The 12,919-nt window shown below is 41.6% G+C and overlaps 1 protein-coding gene across 2 annotated transcripts in view; it reads right to left on the bottom strand.

Moving 5' to 3' along the window:
• Serpine3 (serpin family E member 3) overlaps window positions 1–12,919 on the bottom strand; it is a 29,981-nt gene that overhangs the window by 3,949 nt on the left and 13,113 nt on the right. For both annotated transcript variants that reach the window (XM_036199053.1, XM_036199054.1), the window contains one exon: window positions 3,910–4,010. In XM_036199053.1, coding sequence (XP_036054946.1) covers window positions 3,910–4,010 — 101 coding nt within the window. The remainder of the gene's footprint in view (window positions 1–3,909; window positions 4,011–12,919) is intronic.

The following is a 12,919-nucleotide window of genomic DNA, read 5'->3' as shown; positions in this document are numbered from 1 at the left end:
TTCTCCAAAGATGAAATATGTGTTGCAATAAAGGGCGATGGTCAGCATGTAGAACTAAGACTTTAAGCTGCCCAGCCCTTCTGTCTGAGAGGAAGTGCTAATCTGGTATCACACACACCCCATCAGAACTGAGAATATCCAGGTTTCAGACCCAAAGCCCATTTCTACCCAGCCGCTTCCATTTAAAAAACTGCCCTCTGTAGCACACCATCAGAGAGACTTGGGTCTTAGCAGTCGCTTTGATGTATTTAGGGAGCTTTGCTTGTTAGATTGGTCTGCACTAGACATGCACATGCAAGGAGATGGTCCCTGAAGGTTAGGAGACTGAAAAGAAGCCCAGGGTACAGATTCTTGTGTATCATCATTGCAGTGAGACAATGGGATATCAGATGGTTATTCCCCTTACAAGGAACAACTTTGCTGGCAGTAGAGGATAGGAAGAAGTCAGTAGATATTCACTTGGTACCAGTGGAGAATCAGATTGATTTAACAATTTTTCTGCTTGACTTTGAGAGAAGAAACAAGATTCCCTGTTAATGATTAACCACTTCTAGCCCACTGAGCAAACTGGCAAAATTCAAGTTTTGTAAAGAGCAGCTTTGATAGTTGAGGCTTTACTGTCTGTCTGTGACTTCCATTACTATTCTGTCTGAACACTTTGTTATGATTAAGTGAGTGAAACTTCCATTCAAAACCTCTTATCAACTAACATACAGCAAATCTGAATGCATCTTCCATAAGCTAGGTCGTGCTGTTTTCAGTGTCTTTGAAAAGGCAAGTGCATTATTTAAATAGCGCCCCCCCCCCCCGCCCCTGACCAGATTCGAAGAATGACCCAGTAATTGTTGTTTGCATACCCATAGCTGAGACTACTCATAGCTAGTTGCCACTAACATAACATCTTTGAAGTTAATATGGGAGATGAACATTAATAGCTCCCACATTGTTGTGAGTAGGAAACTTTCTTTGAGCTGCCAATATGCTAATGTTTGCTGTTGAGTGGCTCCAGCAGAATTGCAGTACATAGCTTTCAATCCCAAAGCCACCCTCACCTTCCATTTATCCCAGTTTACTAGCTGAACTTTCTGGAAAATACTTCAGCCAACTATAAATATATCAGTGCCAATATTATATGTTGCACAGCAAATGTGAAGGATTCTTCCACCCTCCTCAGCATGCTGCCCATTTCTCTTCCATGGCACTATTAAGGATTGTCCCTCCCTCTTAGACTCTTAGTTCTAGCAAGTAGAAATTATGGCATATTCACTTTACTACCTTGCCCAAATTTCAGAATAATGCTTAGTACATACACGTGTCAAAGAAATGGTTGGTGTATATATCCAGGAGCAAGCACGCTATGGTCTTTGGCAAGTATTCAATTCCCACCCCCTTGCTTGGTCTACTGTTGGTCACACATTTGTAAATCATTGTCTGCCTTTTGACATCAGCTCCTCCTCAGGACGGGGATAGGACATCATTTGCTTCCTTTTGTGTCTCTGATAATGATGATTTCCTTTGGGAAGAGCTACTCGCTTGTCTTTTTCATCCTTTGACTTAACCACTAAGAAATGAATGGTAGGTGTGTAGTGTACCACTGCAGCTAGCCCAGGATGTAAAGTGCCAGGAAAAATCTTGGGTGGCTCAACTAGCTACAGTTGGTTGCTTTCTCTGTCATTTGCCTCATTCTCCTTATTCCTTTCTGTGCAGTTGTTGACTGCTCCCCTGACCCGAGTTAATTCATGCACTCTAGACAATTGGCTTATTCAAGTCATTACCTTGGCTTGAACTTCTTACAGGACAGAAGAAATGGGAAGCTGAACACCTCCTGAACTGGGGGTGTTTGTATCAAAGCCTGCTGATGGTTCTTAAGGGAGGGAATTACCCAGAAAGTTACCTACCTGTTCTCTCCAGTGAGGAGGAGACTGGAACAATTCAATACAATAACTTTGTAATCTGTAGAGGTGTCAGTGGGGAGGGGGAGCTATATCTAGGGTCAGGTGAGCTTTGAAATGTGGAGTTCCTGTTTTGTTTTTTTTTTTTTGTTGTTTGTTTGTTTTAAGATTTATTTATAATGTATACAGTGTTGTGCCTGCATGTATGTCTACAGGCCAGAAGAGGGCACCAGATCTCATTATCAGATGCTTGTGAGCCACCATGTAGTTGCTGGGAATTGAACTCAGGACCTCTGGAAGAGCAGTCAGTGCTCTTAACCACTGAGCCATCTCTCCAGCCCCTGAAATGTTGAGTTCTTAAAAGAAGTGCTTTTTAGCTGGGAGAGGAGATTGTAAGTGATTCTGGCTTTGGAACCGAATGGAAAGAAAAGCTTTGTTGGGCTTCCTCGGGAATACAAAATGTGGTGACCCCTTGTTAATTGAAGAGAGGGTGGCTCTGTTTTATGATCATTTCTCCTCTTGTAAAAACTGCAGATAGGGCTGGTAAGATGGCTCAGCAGGTAAAGATTGCCTCACAAATCTGATGACCTTGTTTCAATCCTTGGAACATACATAAAAGTGGAAGGAGAGAACTGACTTCTCAGAGTTGTCCTCTGACCTCCACATGTGTGAATCATGTACTCCCTCCACCCTAGCATGCACACACGATTTTTAATTTTAAAAACCAAGATATTGTGCCATACAATTGGTAAGGTGGATGGTAGCTCTCCATTTGTTTCAATGGCCTTGTCTCTACAATAGGCAGAAGCCCACTTGGGTACTGACATGAGTGGTCTTGGGTTATGTTTAAAGAAGGTCTTTGGAAAGCTTTATCTTAGTTGGCAAGCTGTATCTATTGAGAGTCAGATATTAAAAATTTTACCACCAATTTCATGTCTGTCCCAGTAATTCAGTTTCGTTACCATAGAAAGAAACAGCCTTATTATTTTTTTTTTTTCAAGACAGGGTTTCTCTGTGCAGTAGCTCTGGCTGTCCTAGAACTTGCTCTGTAAACCAGGCTGGCCTCAAACTCACAGAGATCCATCTGCTTCTGCCTCCTGAGTGCTGGGATTAAAAGTGTGCACTACCACAGCCTGGCAGATTATTTTTAATAAGTGTAAGCTGCTTAATTAATAAAAGCAGATGTTGGGTCATCATTTGTTGATTTCTGTATTAACTGGCACAAAACAATGGAAGAAGATTGCTAAGTCTTATCAGTAAGAAACATGAATACAAGGTCCATATTTAACACATGCTGAATTATTAAGTAAGCCAGATCTTTGATCCTAAAATGGTACCCACCTAAATGGTACCCATAAGACTTGGTGACAGGCTGGGGTGATGGCTCAGTTGATAAAGCTCTTACTCTGTAAGCATGAGAACCCAAATTTGAACCCATTATAGCAAAGGGACATGGTGTGTGTGTGCAGTTCCAGCACTGCATGGGCTGGGAGGAGTAAGGGAGAAAGGCAGTGGAGTCCCATAGCTTGCTGCCCAGTATAGCCTAGTCCCAGTGAGCCTTTCTGTCTCAAAAACAGTGGATCACTTATCTTATAGGCCATGGGTATTTTCGCTTATAGTGGGACTGCAAGATGGGTGAAGACCACTACTGTTTAAGGGCACAAGATTAACATTTGAGTAGGTCTTTCTCACACTCTGAGGGAGAAAGGCCAGGAATTACGAAGGAGCAATAGTAAAATGGATTCGTGCAGTGGTACGGAAGAGAGGGCCAAGAATAGCCTCAAAGCTGCTTAATTTTTTCCATCTGGTACTGGGTACAGAACCCAGCACCCTAAAGTTTTTAATTTGCTTGACTAAAAGAGTAATAGAATTCCCATTAGCTACAGGGGTACCATAGCTGAATTCTGAAGCCTTGAGAAGACCACATGATTGCCCATTATGAGATAGAATATGCATAACTTGGCTGTCCCTGGCCAAATGTAATGTCCCCTAAAGATTGGAAGAATTGAATTATTACCTGAAATTCCTTTTAAGTTAGCTTTGAGTGGGTCAAAAAGATCAGTGATACCCCATGTTCTTAAAATGCTTTTTAAGTCAAACTGATTTTGGATCCGAAACCTGAAAAACAAAAGCAAACTATCAGTTGCTATTTAGAATTTACACTATTCTCTCACACATACTGCATGAAGTATGAGGTTCTAACTGGACATCAGTACACGCTGGATTCCCACCCCACTGTGTTTTTAATTAGTCCTTCCCTTGAGTCAGACCTGGGACTAACCTGACCCCTCTGGGCTTTTCCCCAGTGTGTCTATACTGCTCATTTATGATGGCCCTGTTTTCCTTGACTGCTTTTTAGTAACTCCATTCCTCAGCTATGACTTTTCTACTCAGATTTTCTGACTTTCTCAAAATGGTACTAGAGTTAGAAACCAGGACCTCCTGCATACTCAACTAATATTCTATTACTTGAGCTCCACCTCTAGCCTAGTCCCTCCTGGCTCTTAAAGCCCAGTTTGCAAAGTTGTACTCTTAGGGTGTGCAGAGTATGTGGTGCACCTCAGTTCAAATCTGGGCTATGGAAGTGTGGAGCCCAGCCACGATCACTTGGACTTTGCTCCTCACATTTGGGTAGAATCTCAGACATAATAGATGCATAAAAGTAGCTATAGTACCTAGTATAGTATTTTTCTACTGTGTAACACATTTTCATGTTTGCTGTGTGCAGTATGTGCCTTTGATGTGAGCAGAGAAGGAACTCAGCTTTGAATTGCCCAGTAAGCCATTGAAAGCAGAAAGAATCAGCACATCAGCATTTCCCCAGGAGAAAGCACTTATTTGCTGTTGAAGAAGCCTTCTAATAGACTGCTACTGCTGTTTGTCTTTGAAAATAAAAAAAACTCTGAAATATAATTTAAACGGTCTTTTGTATAAACCATACATAACTTTAGAAAAGCAAAAAAAGTATGTTGACATTTCTCAAACTATTTGGCCCACTTCTGTAATTGTCTTAAGCACAGAAAACATCCTTTTTGAAAACTGTAAACGCTGAATGTAATGCTTTTTTTAGTTTGGGTCTTCTCATCAGGAACTTCTTGCTTTACAGACTCAGTGGCAAGTTCCCTGACATCTATTTCCTGGTTGCATTTCTTTGTGAAGTGAGCGTGACAGCAGTCAAATCTAAATAGGGTTATGACAAGTCAATGCAGAGTAAAGAGTTCAGTGCAGTGCTCAACATGGCCTGACACTTAGCATTGTGTTTTCACTGTGGCTCACAACAATATTTAGAAAGTTAAAGTCTACTACTCAGCAGAGAAAAATAATGACATCATGAGGTTTGCAGGCAAATGGATGGATCTAGAAAAAATCATCCTGAGTGAGGTAACCCAGACTCAGAAGGACAAACATGATATGTACTCACTCATAGGAGGATACTAGATGTAAAACAAAGATGACTAGACTGCTACACAACTCCAGGGAGGCTACCTAGAAAATGGGACCCTAGGAAAGACACAGGAATTGCCCAATGACAGAGAAATGGATGAGATCTACATGAACAACCTGGATGAGAGTGGGGGTAATGAAGGGCAAGGTTTGAGGGAAAGAGAGCTTAGGGGAGCAGGAGATCCCAGCTGGATCAAGAACAGAAAGGGAGAATGAGGAATAACAGACCATGATAAATGAAGACCACATGAACCAGGAATAGGCAGAGTGCTCGAGAGGTCCCCAGAAATCCACAATGATACATCCACTGTAGACTGCTGGCAATGGTCAAGAGAAAGCCCAAACTGACCTAGTCTGGTGATCAGATGGCCAAACACCTTAACAGTCATGCTAGAACTCTCATCCAATAACTGATGGAAGTGGATGCAGAGATCCTCAGCCAGGCCCCAGGTGGAACTCCAGGAGTCCAATTGTCAAGAAAGAGGAGGGACTGTAAGAGTGTGAATTGTTGAGACCAAGATTGGAAAAAGCACAGGGACAAATAGCCAAACTAATGGAAACACATGAATTATGAACCAAAAGCTGTGTAGCCCCCAACTGGATCAGGCCCTCTGGATAAGTGAGACAATTGAATAGCTTGAACTGTTTGGGAGGCATCCAGGCAGTGGGACCTGGACCTGTCCTTAGTGCATGAGCTGGCTGTTTGGAACCTTGGGCTTACACAGGGACACTTTGCTCAGCCTGGAAGGAGGAGACTGGACCTGCCTGTACTGAATCCACCAGGTTGAATTGAATCCCCAGGGGAGTCTTGGCCCTGGAGGAGATGGGAATGGAGGGAAGGGGCTGGGGGGAAGGTGGGGGCAGGAGGGGGGAGGACAGGGGAACCCATGGCTGATGTGTAAAATTAAAACACAAATATAATAAATAAAAAAAGGAGAAAAAAGAAAAAAAAAGTTAAAGTCTCTTTGAAACCAAAGATGTGGGTGAGAAAACCGAACACTAATACCATGTTTTAGTAGCAGCAACACAATTCAGGTCTGACTTCAAAAGATTCCAGTGATGTTCCTGTATGATCATGAAAGCAGAGCTAGAAGAAATGGCACAGGAACTTGAATAATTCAACAGCCAAGAAGCTGCCTACCCTGTACAGAAGCTAGACTAGGGTATTAAAGAAAACAAAGCCATGTTCCGTATGAATTCTCAACAACATAGTAGGGATTGACTTGAAATGAATTGGGTCCAAATTGAGTCCAGCATCACATAAATCCTTCCACAATCAGGTAGAATTTATTGCAAGAATGCAAGACATGAAAATAAGATAACACATGTTAATAAAGTAAGGGGTTAAGACCACATGGTCATCTCAACAGATGCAGAAAAGGCTTTTATCAAAATCTAACACCTTTTCATGAATGAAAATCAACAGGACTTAGGGGGATGTTCAGTGATAGAGCACTTACCTAGCTTGCTTGAACCTCCCTGCTGAAAACAACAAAAAACAATGTCCAAACAAAAAGCCTAACAAGCATCAAATACTCAGCCAACTTGGGACATGAGGTGACTCAAGATAAAGAATGTCCACAAAATCCCCACACCTGGCATCTTTCAAGTTTTCCATCTAAGAAAGCAAGACAAGGATATCCACTCTCACTACTTCTATTTGGCCTTGTGCAGGAGGATGGGAAAGGCAGTTACACAAGACAGATAAAAGCATCCATATTAGAAAGGAGGCAAAGGCTAGGGATATAGCTCAGTGGTACAGCACTTGCCTAACATACAAGAGGCTCTGAGTTCAGTCCCCAGTACCATGAAAAAAATGTAAAATAAAATATAGTTTAAAAAAGGAAGAAGAGGGGTTGGGGATTTAGCTCAGTGGCAGAGTGCTTGCCTAGCGAGCGCAAGGCCCTGGGTTTGGTCCTCAGCTCCAATTAAAAAAAAAAAGGAAGAAACTATCTCAATTCATAGATGACTTGGTCTTATGTATAGAAAATACTGAAAAACATTCAAAAACCCTATTAAGGCTAATTTGAGATAATCCTATTTGATAGTGAGATACACTATCAATATATAGAGATCAATGGCATTTCTAATATTGACAAAGTGAAGAGGAAATTCAGAAAATAGTTCCAATTCTAATCTACCAAAATAAGCCAAATCCTTAGACATAAATTTAGTAAAGGAAGTGCAAGGTATGAATACCTGGGCGCACAAAACACTGTCAAAAGAAACTGAACTGAGAGGGGGTATCCAGAGCCCACAGCTTGAGACACCCGTGTCAGGATATAGCACTCCCTGACTCACACACATATTCAAGACGTCCCCATGTCTAATGCCAACTTGCTTGTTTTGGGCAGAAACCGGAAAGGTGATCTTAAAATACATAAGTAAAAGTCTTTAGAAAAGAGGGAACAAAGTTGGACTCACTTCCTGATTTCTAGACTGGTGTTCTAGGAGCCACAATGACACAACATTATAAAAATACAAGAATCTATGCCCATAGAATCTAACAGAGTTCAGAGATAAACCCATATGTTTGGCAATTAATTTTGACAATGATATATAATGACATAATGAAGAAAAGAGTAATCCTTTCAACAAATGTATAGGATACTGGGCCAATTACCCCATGCAAACACATGAAGGCTTGGCCTCTCCACACTAAAAACAGTTGACTTTCAAAATAACGTGGGCTTCAACTGATGGGTCCATGTACCGTAGATTTTTCTTTTCTTTTCAGAAAATTTGCAACAATTTGAAAAGCTTATGGGTGAACTATGCAGCCTAGAAAAATAATGCTGAAGGGGAATGTATGTCATGGGTACATAAAACTTACGGTCTAATTTGCTGTTTCCTACCAGAAGATACGAACAAACTTATTAAAACAAGTTAAGCTTAACATACACGTAGAGATGGCCACATGCAGCGGTTTCACTCTTGAAAATGTGAGCAGATGCAAAGGCGCTGTGTTGATTCCTAACTGTGTAAGATTGACACCCCGATGTAATCATTTCACGGCCTCTTCTGCTGAGCATCTGCAGTGCTCCCTCCACTGTTCCATGATTATCTCTGTGAAGGTGGCCAGTTAGAAGTGGTCTCCTGTGGGCCTCATTTATTTTTAACCATACATAATACACACTGCACACAAAATACATATGGTGTGTAGCAACTTGATATTGGGACAAGAGCAGTCAAGAGCAGGCTATTAGTTTTGTGGAAGCCAAGAGTTACATGCAAATTTCCTACAGCAAGGGAGGCTGGTGTTTCCTGGCCCTCAAGTTGTCAAGGATACAATAATTAATTCACAGTGGACCAAAAACCTAAAAGTAAGGGTGAAACCTATGAAACTCTTGGGAAAACTAGGCATTGATTTTTGAGACTTTAATTAGGCAATGATGTTTAGGAATTACACAAAACAGTATCTCTTAGAAATGGCCGCATAAGCAAGACCAGAGCGGTGGCCATCTCAATGGACCCATTAACATGAAAGGGGGAAGTTTCCTCTGAGTGACACCTGCAGGTAAAGAACTGAAGGCAGCTACTGACTGCTGTATGTATGTATGTAACAATGACAGCAATTTGAGGAGGGGCATGGGAGGGGCTCAAGAGAGGGTAGCTGGGAAGGCCTGGAAGGAGGAAAGGGAAGAGGAAAAGTAATATTATTCCATTTCAATTAAAAACATTTAAAAAGAATGCTTAAATCAGATAAGGTATATCCATGTACTAGAATGTTATTCAGTCATTACAAAGAGACGAAATGTTCAAACTTTGTGCTAGGGGAAAAAAATGTCCAATAAAAAGGCTAACACTGTATTTTTAATTTTGCATGAACTACCCTAAAAGATAATCCATGGAGATAGAGTACAATAGTGGCTGCCTAGCACTGAGAAGTGATGACTAATGAATTTGAGTTTCTTTTTAAGGTAATGAACATCTTTCAGAACTTGGAGGTGTAGCTCAGTTGATAAAGTGCTTGCCTAGTATGCACGAAGCCCCAAGTTTGATCCCCAGTACTACATAAACCAACTGCCCCTGGTGCACACCTATGAGTCCAGCATTCAGGATCCAGAGGCAGAAGGATCAGAAGTTCAAGGTCATTCTTGGCTATGTGAAACATTCTCAAAAGAAATTGTAATTAGTATTCATGGTTGCACAGTTTTGTAAATATACTAAAAAAGACATGCAATGTGCACTTATTTATTTATTTATTTATTCATTCATTCATTCATTCATTCATTCATTCATTCATTCAGATGGGGTTTGCTAAATAGCTGTGGCTGTTCTAGAACTAACTATGTAGACCAGGCTGGCTTTGAACTCTCAGAGATCTGCCTTCCTCTGCCTCCTGAGTGCTGGGATTAAAGGAGTGTACCAGCACACTCAACTCAATGTGCACTTTAAAAGTGACTTTTATGGGCATTATATCACATTTAAGAGAGAGAGAGATAGATAGATAGATAGATAGATAGATAGATAGATAGAAAATGACCTTAGAAAAGTGTCGCACATCATGGTGGCCAGTGGCTTCTTCAAGGAGGCAAAACTCAGTTACATCATTTCAATCTTGCTTGGGTGTGTCCCCAAAGGTTCTTGTGTTGGAAGCTTGGCTCCCGGGGTAGTGGTAATGAGTTGGTGGGGCCTTTGGGAGGTGGGGCCTGATAGAAGGTGACCCCTTAGGACAACCCTTGAGGGCTAGAAACATAGTTCTTCTGTTGCTTTCCATGGGAGTGGTTCTCAGTGTAAAAGAGGAAGTCAGGCCCTACATCTCTCTCACATGCTTTCTTGTGTGACTGCGTCTGTCACCATTTCATCTTCTGTGTCACGATACAGAGCAGGGCAGATGCCGGTGCCAGGCTCTTAGACTTCCGGAACTGTGAACTAAATTTATGCTATCTATAGTGTGTGTGTGTGGGAAGACAGAGCAATAATGCATCAGGGAATAAACTGGAAAGTAACCTAATTTAGATCTGGTTTAGACATATACCTTGGACCACAGCAGGCACAGCCAGGTTTTTGTTGTTTGTTCATTTTTTTGCATAGGGTCTCACTATGTAGCCCTGGCTAATCTGAGCTGTTCTGTATTCATAAACATACTACTTTCTAGTTTTAGGCATTGTTTTTCAAACCAATACAAAGTAGGCCAGTACAAAATCATGTCTAATATTGTGAATTTTCTTAGTTTTCTCCTCTATAGACATAGAACCAAGCGTTTTAGTCATTAAATCTATATTTGACATTATTACTCATTTCTGAGGAATATGGATATGATTGCATGATGATGGCTATCAATGGCCTATAAATATCCATTTTTGGTTTTCCTGATTATTGAATAGGTTAAATGATCTTGATGAAAGCTGAAGATCCTTTTTTAATTTTATAAATAAGTGATTGATTGCTCTAGAAGATGGCATCATAGTTCACCTCAGAGTACTGCTTGGTGATGTTCAAACTCAAACACACCCACTGGGCTCATGCCAAGTACATGCGACAACACAAACTGCCGTCCACACGGTGTAAGATCTTCAGGTTCTCATTCAGTGACATCTATATGATGACCACATTATGCTAAATGGTGAATGAATAATTTGAGGGGGCCAGAGGTAAATTCTTACTCAAAAGCTGACTATGTAGTGGCATGTACTGGCACGTGCCTTTAAACCTGGCATTAGAAGGCAGAGGCAGGTGAATCTCTGTGAGTTTGAGGCCACCCTTATCTACCTCGTAAGTTCCAGGCTAGCCAGGGCTGCATGTGAGTATCTGTTTAAAAATCAAACAAGCAACGAAAATCTGGCTGTGTGTATCATGGTCCAACTAAATCCAAACCTAAAGCAGTTTTAACTTTTCAGTTTATTCCCTAAAGCTCTGGTTCTCAACCTTCCAATGCTGCGACCCTTTAATACAGTTTCTCATGTTGTGGGTGACCCCAACCATAAAATTATTTATGTTACTACTTCATAACTGTAATTTTGCTATGTTATGAATCATAATGTGAATGTCTGATATGGGACCCCTGTGAAAGGGTTATTTGATGCCCAAAGGGGTCACGACCCACAGGTTTAGAACCACTGCCCTAAAGAGTTTACAACTAGGCTTTTTGTTTGTTTGGTTTTGTTTCTTTGGTCTGGTCTGGTGTGTGTGTGTGTGTGTGTGTGTGTGTGTGTGTGTCTGTGTGTGTGTGTGTGTGTGTGTGTGTGTGTGTCTGTGTGTATAAGGTTGGTTTTGTTTATAGAATAAATGGCTTTATTTTCCTAAAAATCTTCTATTAGTCTTGGATTAGATGCTTGATACCTTGGGGTGATTACATATATTTATCAGAACAAGCTTGTTAAAGTCATTGCTGAGGCCCTCAGACCTCCTCCTCCTCCTCCTCCTCTGCCTCCGCCCTGTGTTTTCAGGGTCACTGCTGAGGGCTTGGGAGAACGCCAGTGTGATGTTCTCCTCTCTCTATAGAGCGGTTTCCTTGGGATTCTTCCTTACATTAGCACTCCAGGCTAAGCTACTCATCTTCATGTGTGACAGCAGGTTCTTTACTAGGCTGCATTTTCTCTCTACGAAGACTGCAAGAACTGCCTTCCCTCCTGCATTAATTACTCCCAAGTGTAACAAGATGGGCGCGCTGGTAGGGGCTGAGCATTTGCCTTTTGAGAGATGGGTTTGTCTTGGCTTCGAGTTCACCTTTGGCTCTTCGGTAAGCCTGATCTCATTTTAGACCTGGGCCCTGCCTCTGTGGGTCTCTCCTTCTGTTTCTGATCCAGGAGATGGGCTTATTTTTAAGCGCCTGGGGGAGGGAGCATTGGGAGGGAGCACTGCTAAGGCCTTTGCCTTCGCCCACTGGGAGCCCTGGCCTTAGAGTGTGACCAAAGCCCCAAGTGGACATGAGTGTGAAGAAATTGTGTGCTATAAATGAGCTCTTGGACATCAACACTATGCACTTAATGCTGACCTGCAAAGTTATGCTGAATCTTCAAATGGCCAGACAAGCTCATCATTTGAAAAACTCTAGGCAGAGCCCTTTGGTGAAACAATGAGTTTTGCTAACATCTTTGCTTTGGAAAACAAGATCACTGTCATTAGATTGATTGATTTTCAATTTATATTTGTTATCTATTGGATTTTCTTCAAGGAAGGAAGCTCCCCACTTAGAACAAATGTATCTTCAACACAAAGATGTCAAAATTTGAATTTACTAGCTAATAGAGACAAGGTCTCACTAAATCGCTCAGGCTAGCTAGAATCACTCTGTAGCCCAGGCTGGCTTTGAACTTGCTGACTACCATCATCCTGACTATCTGGAGTTACAGCTGTACCACCATGCCTGTAAAACTCTTGAATTTTTGTGTCCTAATGTGGCTTCTGACTAGAATTACATATCTGCTTTCTCAGTTACATAAGCCATCTTGTCTCTTTGGTTTGGGGGCAATGGCAGCTGTGCCCACAAGGGTGCCTCCTTACACTTCTTTATCCCATGGTGGCATGCTTCTAGAGCAAGGAAGTAGGGACTTGAGTCGGCCCAGGGAGAGTAGTTGATCTCAGGAAGACCCAGGAAGTTAACTCAACTGTATGTGCCATAATCTACTTTGCAGTGA

This window comes from Onychomys torridus, chromosome 9, assembly GCF_903995425.1.
Source record: "Onychomys torridus chromosome 9, mOncTor1.1, whole genome shotgun sequence".
Classification (NCBI taxonomy): Eukaryota; Metazoa; Chordata; class Mammalia; order Rodentia; family Cricetidae; genus Onychomys; species Onychomys torridus.
This window is presented reverse-complemented; position numbering and strand designations above follow the sequence as displayed.